The sequence below is a fragment of the Lupinus angustifolius genome, chromosome LG06 (assembly GCF_001865875.1).
Source record: "Lupinus angustifolius cultivar Tanjil chromosome LG06, LupAngTanjil_v1.0, whole genome shotgun sequence".
Taxonomy (NCBI): Eukaryota; Viridiplantae; Streptophyta; class Magnoliopsida; order Fabales; family Fabaceae; genus Lupinus; species Lupinus angustifolius.
In genome coordinates, this window is record NC_032014.1 from 27,198,720 (window position 1) to 27,206,881 (window position 8,162).

The following is an 8,162-nucleotide window of genomic DNA, read 5'->3' on the forward strand; positions in this document are numbered from 1 at the left end:
ATTGAACGTAATCCATATGATTGGATCATGAAACATACTATTTATCATATGAAAAAAGTTTTTTGAGCATCTATTCTCGGATAAACTTATTTTCTATAACACAAATAGCGCCCCCATTATATTTCAATAAGATAAATGAAAATAAAAGGAGAAGAAGAGAAGTTAAAAAGTAAAGTATACATTGATCCATTTCCATTAACTACCTATATACTTCTCAATCATATACAAAATGTTGATATTCCCCCTCCATCCTGTTCACAAAATAATAATGGACCATACATAGAATGAAGTAACAACAATAAAAAAAAATTAGATTAGTACCCATAATTGTGGAACAACAATTAGCCTTCCCAATAATGAAATGTTCAAAAGTATACTAAAGAAGGTTTAGCATGAGAAGAAAAATATATTGTCTCAAATTATGTTCAAATTCAGTCTCATGCCATTGAAAATGTATTATGTCAATTAAAAAATTTAAACTATTATTGTTTTTGATTCATTATCACTGGCGTGAGAGATGATTTAAGACATGATTTAAGATAACAAATATATGTTAGTAACATGAGTCTGGTCTAATATAACATTGGTATTTTTCAAGAGTCTTCGGTGAAAATTTTAAGTATGAAGTCTCGAAAACGCCTTGAATATTGTCTAGGATCAACAGCTGAAATTGAGGTAGGGTCATATTGAATGGATTTGTAGGCATGCTCAAGCTTCTTGCTAATGTCATAGTCTTGAAGTATGTCAATTATACCAAAAAACAATACAACCTCATAAAATTCTCCAATTGGTTCTCCCACAAGTTGTAATTCAATATCATTTCTTCTCACTGTCCTTTCAACCTTTGCTGGCATATTCACACCCAATACTATACTATCCCACCTGCAGTTATACCCAAAATAAAGGCCATATTAAACTTTTGAGATTTTCAACATGTTGAATCACAAACTGTAAGTTAATGAGTCTCATTGTTAATGAATAATGTATGAATGGTTATCTGTGTTTTCACTTAGCCATGGAGAGCATTATTAGATTAACCTAACTGCATTAACTGAAAAAAGTTCTACAGCCAACTTCTGATTAACTGCGGATTCAATCAAAATATAATGACTTATCTAATAAGAAATAATTTATTTAGTGAAGATATTTTGGAAGAAAAATGAACCAAAAAAGGTATGATTATGTGCTTCATTGTTCCAAATTGTGGAGAACATCTTATGATGTGACTGTAGTATTATGGTGATCTCTTCAACCGCATCACCAATAATTATGGTTTAATACCGAATTACAATTATTCGATGCAGTTATAATTATGTTTCAAAGCCGTTGCAAACACTCAAAAAAACCCAGCCACAAATTATAGTTATGGAGTGTAATTTAAAAAGCTGGAAGCAAAACAAAAGGTGAACAAAAAGTGTAGAAGCCTCTAGTGCTACTACTAGTACTAATTAAGATGTTAAAAGAAGAGGCCAGCATTATTATCTCAGTTTTTTTTGGTTAATAATTATTATCTCAGTCAAATTCACTTTAAAGAGATATTTCACCTGGAAGGATCTAAAAGAAGTTGATCTGTATCTTCTCTTTTAAGATGGGGTGATCCTTCATTTTCTGAATCACCTGAAATAGGAAAGCAACATGATTCTCATTTTTCAGTCAGAAACACATAAGAAAGTAAGAGAACATAACAGGATTCACATTGAGGTTGTAGACTATTGCAGCAAAAGAAAACTAAACACACATTACTGCAATTAGATAAGAAAATTACTAATATAGGATCAGAAAAATAAACACATATATAATATAAGTATTAAGGATTTAGACTACTATAGGATTAGAAAATTACCAACAGGAGTCTTAGATCCTCCTGAAGGAATAATGTCTCCGTCTTGTGATATATCTTTGAAATGAATGCCCACCAATAAACTATAGTCCATAATTCCCTCTTGTTCCAGAAGCTCACAATCCCTATCAATTTGTCTGGATAACAAATACATGGTTAATTTTAATTAAATATAGCAAGTTAGCTTTGAAATAAAAAATTACAACTTAAGGTAACAAAATCCTTTATCACCTGCAAAACTCTTGAAACCAAGATTTGTGTAGTCGAAATATAAAATTAAGATCGAGATCTTTAAGGATGGTTGTTTCACTAATCTCTGCCTCAGGTTTGTCTGTCGTACGACCTAGTGAAGAACCTTTTAAATCAAATCGTCTATGGATGGTATGCTCAGAACGAAAGAGGTTGCCCATTATAATAAACCGAACCTTAAAAATGAAACATAATATTAGAAACTTATATTCGTCCGAAAAGAATAAACACTAGTTAATTGTCAAATTCCTTAAGGTTATAAAAGAGAAATCTAAAAGAAAAAAGACCCCTTTATTTAATTAAAATTCTCTGTTATATGAGATTTCATGGATTGACATTCAAAATAGTAATGGAGTAGAGAAGTGTGAACAATTATTTTAGTAACTTATATTGTTCATTAAGAAATGTACCTTCTTTTGAGCTGTTCCAGTTAACTTTACACAATGCAGGCCATAATACTTTGTTAAAAGAGTATTGTCGTGATCTCGAAAGTGATTATAATAGGCTGGAAGCATTCTTATGAGAACCTGCAACCAAAATCCAAGCACCCAAATTAGACAAAAAAAAAAAATCATGCTTTGATTTCTATATTGTAAGGAATTTCATGGGATAAGATAAGAGTGAAACTCACTTTCACTTCAGCTTTTTTCATTGTCTTAATCATGTAACGGTCATCATCGGTTAAGTAAAAGAAGCTGCCACTTTTTCCAGGTGAACAAAGTTCACGTAGTGCATCATTTCCACAAATAGATAACATGTAATCAGCTGAATCCACATTGAATAGCTTCCTTAGAGTCCTGAGGACATAGAGCAATGTATAAGTGCAGGAAAACGCTACTCCGCAAGCTATGTTGATTTATGGAAATTGTGAATCAATCACAGATCATATAACATTATGGCGTCATATCCATTTAGCCGATCTCACCTAATGAAACTAGGGCTTGATTGTTATTACATTTCATCCATCATTAAAATATGCAAACATAGCTGAAATAATTAGCCAGAATGAGTTTGCATACTTATTAACTTCAATGTAACTTTATCTTTGTCAACAACTATCTTTACTTTAACTACATGGAATGGTTTTATTATAATAACTTGTAGTTAGATTATGACATGGGGAAACCACATGCACCTTAATCAGAAATTGGGATATTTAATGTATATATAAATCAAGAGTCTTGATTCCAGTGGATCATGTTAGTGGAATAATTGTATATCATCAATGATATTATGAAGATAATGACTAGAGTTTCACACTGAAAGGTGAAATATATAAGAATTAATTAGAGTGAAGTCCTTACAAAATTTCATCTATACCAATTTCGTCCTAAAAAAGTAAAAGTCGAAACCAGTACACACAGATCACAAATGTGAGTCAAAATAATCTTTATCATTGGTCATAAAAATATTAAAAAAGACTGATTTAATCCACATTTTTTGTATCATTTTGATTTTTTCAATTTTCCAAGGACCATATTGGTACACACAAAATTTTAGATGGAACAAAGTTTGTATTTACTCAGTATTTTTTTTTTGTTTAAAGGGGCATTTTCTTTGTATGGTATGCACAAAATAACTAGCATCAGCAACAAATTAAGGACTGACCTAAAAACTACAGGGCAATAGTCCTTCCATCTAAAGTCACAAGAAGGATGTGGTGGAGTATACTTGGATCCTTCTGGTGGAAATCTTGTCCAAACTTTTTCCTTAGGATCAAAAGCAGAAGGCTTCAGATCAAGTGATGCTGCAGGAGCAGGTCTTCCAACAGAATGCCTATAAAATAACTCCAAAAGGTTGTATAAATTAAAAAAGTAACAAACATAAACTCTTTAAATGAGGATAAGTTCAAATGGAGTGAACAGATCATTTTCCTTTCCTATTGTATGGTTCTTGTTCTGACCTGATATGTTACAATACATAATCCATTGACATAATAAGATATAAAATGAAGTAAATGTGCTTTGTAATTTCACTAACTGTACACAAAGTAAAGATGTGGGTCATGAAATATTAAGGACAAAACTTAGTGTTGTTCTCTAGTTATTCTCAAATAAAAATATAACATAAATAATTACTTAGTAAGAGTGTGGGTTTGACGGAAGAGTAATAATATTCTATGAGTTCAAGAGTTTAAATCGAAAAAAAGTCTCTCTTCTTAGAAAGTAAGACCAACCATTTGAAATCTTTTTTCTTTGGTTCTGTTGGCCTTTAGGATATAGAAATGTACAATTATTATTTTTTTGGTTATCAACGTACAATTATTTTAACTTGATAGAATAGTGTTTTCTTATATTGGTAACCTAACTAGAGCAATCAATTAACTCAAGCATAAAAAGTTACTTTTTATTTTATTTTTAAATGGTAGATTATTTAAGAAAGTTTTAAAAAATCCAAAAGACATACCTAATTCCCAGCTGTAAATTGAGCATGAGCTCATAATTTTTATGTCCTTTGCATATAGTCTCTCCCTGCCTCTTTGATTTCTTAGGTGCTTTCAAAGGTTGAAGTTGAGCCACAATGTCATCCAAATTATCTAACTGCAAAGCCATCAACTCTTGATCCAAATCACTACCCACAGCAGAAGTTCTAACACCACCACTAACATTACCTTCACCACCATTCCATAAATTCATTCTAACACTACTAACCCTCCCATCCAATGACATTCTCCTATTCTTACCACTATCTCCTCCCTTTGTGGATCTCCAAACTGCAAGCCTCTTTTGTGATGGCAACACTGAAACCTTCTCCCCAGGACAAACCACATAACCACTCAAATCATTATACAATTCTTGAGGATCCCAATCAAAATGACCCTCTTCTGATGACTCAGATGGATAAAATGTTCCATTGTGATCCGTTGCATCCTTATCCCAATTCCCCTCATAAGAACTCCCATCAAGCCATTTAAATGTTCCACTCCCTTTAGGTAAACCTTCTTCCCAAGACCCTTCAAAACTATTCCCATTAGCCCAAACAAATACCCCTTTACCCCAAACACTCCCATTCTTCCATTCTCCAACATAATAACTCTCATCTTTCCACTCATATCTCCCTTGCCCTTCTTGCAAATCCCTCTTCCATTCCCCTTCATACCAATCACCATTCACATAACTCTTTAGACCATGACCATGTTTCAAATTCATTACTGAATGTCCCTTATAAGTTTCCCCATTGAAACCTGTGTATGTTCCATTCCCATCCATGAAACCACTCTTGAAATCACCTTCATAAGTTGCCCCAGAAGGCCAACTAAACCTACCCTTTCCCTTAGTTTTGCCTTTGTACCATTCTCCAACATACATGCACCCATCTGTCCATAAATATTTCCCAACCCCATGTGGGAAATTATCTGCCCATTCTCCTGTATAGTAATCACCATTTGGGAGAACCTTATCTGCTTGGTATATTTCGAAGGACTCGCTTCCGTTTTCGTCTTCATCATCATCGTCATCATAATCGTCATTGATATCTTCTTCTACATATGTATTGGCTAAGGATAGTGTCCCAAATATGCTGGTAGCTCGCATCTTTGCAACAGCATGCGTCTTCCTCACCGTGAATTCCCATGCCTTCATAACATTGCTATCTTTACCAATCATTTTGGTGTTTTCTTTTCTCTTTTCGTTCTTCTTTTCACATTTGGAAATGCTTCTCCATTTAAACTTAAGCTTGTTTAAGAGAAATCATGGACACCCCAGTAGAGGAAAATGGATTGAAAGAAGGAATGTTTTGTTGTCCTAACAAAAAATAGAGAAGAATGAAGAATATCCGAATCTCATGAAAAGAACATGCATGAAGAACCAAAACCAAGATTGATTTTGTTGTGAACTTTTTGTTGTCTCATGTTTCCAAAATGTTCGGGACAAGGACATTTTACATGAGATGTTGTCAAATTGTGTCAAAATATTGACAACTGTCACTTTTGCAAAGGGTGTACATGTTGTTACACCCTCATAATTAATGAGATTTATTGTCCCAAATTATATTATATATAAATAAAAATATGGTATACCAATTATAAAAATTAAATATTAATTATTTTTTTATTTAACGTCATTGATATAAACATAATTTAGGATATATTTTGAGATAACAAATACTTAGTTTATAATTAAATTATGAAGTAAGATACACTTGAATCATGAAAACCGTTAGGTGGTCAAAGTTGCAGCTTTTGTTACCCATGTTTTGATTTTTGATGCTCTCGGAGAGAGACTCGTTCATGTCCTACAACTTCGAAGAACCATGGCATATAGAGCCAAGTGCTAAATCAAGGTGTAGTATACTATTCTTAGGATATTTAACGAAATTTCCATTTTTGTGTTTGTTTAATATGTGCAATTACTGTCATAGGAGCTCAATGCCTAGAATAACCAAATGGGACGAAATTCATATTATACTTCCTTAGTTTCAAACTAATTTTTGACTTACAGGAGAATAAAATTTTGTTTTCAGAAAAACTAACCACTAATAATTTCAAGAGAAAGCTTATTTTTCAATAATTTCCTTATTGGAAGATTAAATGATGAAAGATTTGGTAAAATAGAAAATCAGATATTATCTTTTTGAATTCTAATCAAATTAGCAACATTTTTTAATGTGTTTCTTTTCATTATGGATACTTCTTCCATATTTAATATATAAAAGAATGAAGGATGATTCTACCATAAAAGTATGTATATCATAGCCTTGTGTTTTTCTTATTTTCTTCTAGAAAGACAAGTTATTTAATAATAACTCAATAAATTAGTAGTTAGAAAGATAGTTATTACTAATAGCATAGATTGCTTGCTGAACAAGTTACTGAAACCTTTTATATAAGCCTAATTGGACTCTGTTTTTTTCATTGAAATGTACAAAAATGCATTCTACAAAGTTTAGTATGATATGAGAGCTTTCATCCTCTATTCAACTGAGGTGTTGGATTATACCTTCTTCAACCTTCAATCCTCGAGTTATTTAGAGGTTTTTTTATTTTTTTGAATCATTGATCAATGATAGATTTAGCATTAGAGTCATAGGACCACGATTTATAAGTTCCTCCATATAACATTGAGGTTTAATCACATAATCATGGAAGTCCTTTGAATGTCATTGGATGGTTCAAATCACCGTTCGTAGAGTATAAACATGAAGCATGCACTATTATCCAAGAACAAGTACAAATTATCAATTGTTCAATTTCAGAATCTAATTATGTCGATCTAGAGCTTGATGTTTGAGAAAAATGTAATATCATGGTAATTTCATGGATTACAAGGTGTTTGACAACATAAATGTGAAAAAACACAATATACATTGATAATACTCAAGATCTATAACTAGACCTAAAAGATTGATTTTCAAAATGAGATTTTCAAATCTCAGATTTGTTGCACAAATAAGCAGGGAGGCATGAATATTTCAGGTTCTTTTACCAATTTGGAAATTTTGTGGGAGAAGTTAAAGTTACTAAGACCTATACCTTCTTCTGAACACTCGAAACAACACATTTCATGGAAGGGGCAAAGGATTTGGAAGAAGTCATGTTAGAGCAAGAATTAGCTATACCAAGGTTTGCACATTTCGTTGAAAAAATAAACACACAACTGATATATGTTATTACTAACATGGATTCCACCAAATTTTGGAACAAATAAACCAAAAATTGGCAGCAGTGTAATTAATAATGCAATAAGTGACAATCCTTCTAAGCCTTAGAACTTTGATGATCTCTTGAATTCTGCTAACCATAAACATCCCTCAATAAACTTTAGTCCCGAACAATATGCTCAAATTGCATCTTTGCTTAATAATTCTAGTATTGGAACTCTTAAACATAAAGTGAACCAACTTAGCCTCATGCATGTTGATGGATAAGAAGTTCATAAGGATTCCACATAAAATTCAGGTGACACTCATCCTTGGATTCTAAACACTAGTACAACTGACCATGTCTGTCCTAACTTGTCAAACTTCACGACATACCATTGTATTAATCTTGTTGTTAATGGGTCAATTTTTAAGGCAAAATAATTTGGAGTAATTGTGTTTTATAAAAACTTTTTGATACATAATGTGTTATTTT

General features: G+C 32.1%; 1 protein-coding gene across 1 annotated transcript; it reads right to left on the reverse strand.

Moving 5' to 3' along the window:
- Positions 573-6,051, reverse strand: LOC109350364 (phosphatidylinositol 4-phosphate 5-kinase 5-like). The gene is made up of 8 exons (XM_019591608.1): positions 4,496-6,051; positions 3,698-3,865; positions 2,721-2,886; positions 2,500-2,616; positions 2,072-2,265; positions 1,844-1,977; positions 1,545-1,617; positions 573-882 (listed from the first exon to the last, which is right to left on the reverse strand). Exons 1-8 carry the CDS (start codon positions 5,692-5,694, stop codon positions 594-596), a joined length of 2,340 nt encoding a protein of 779 aa, XP_019447153.1. The 5' UTR covers positions 5,695-6,051; the 3' UTR covers positions 573-593.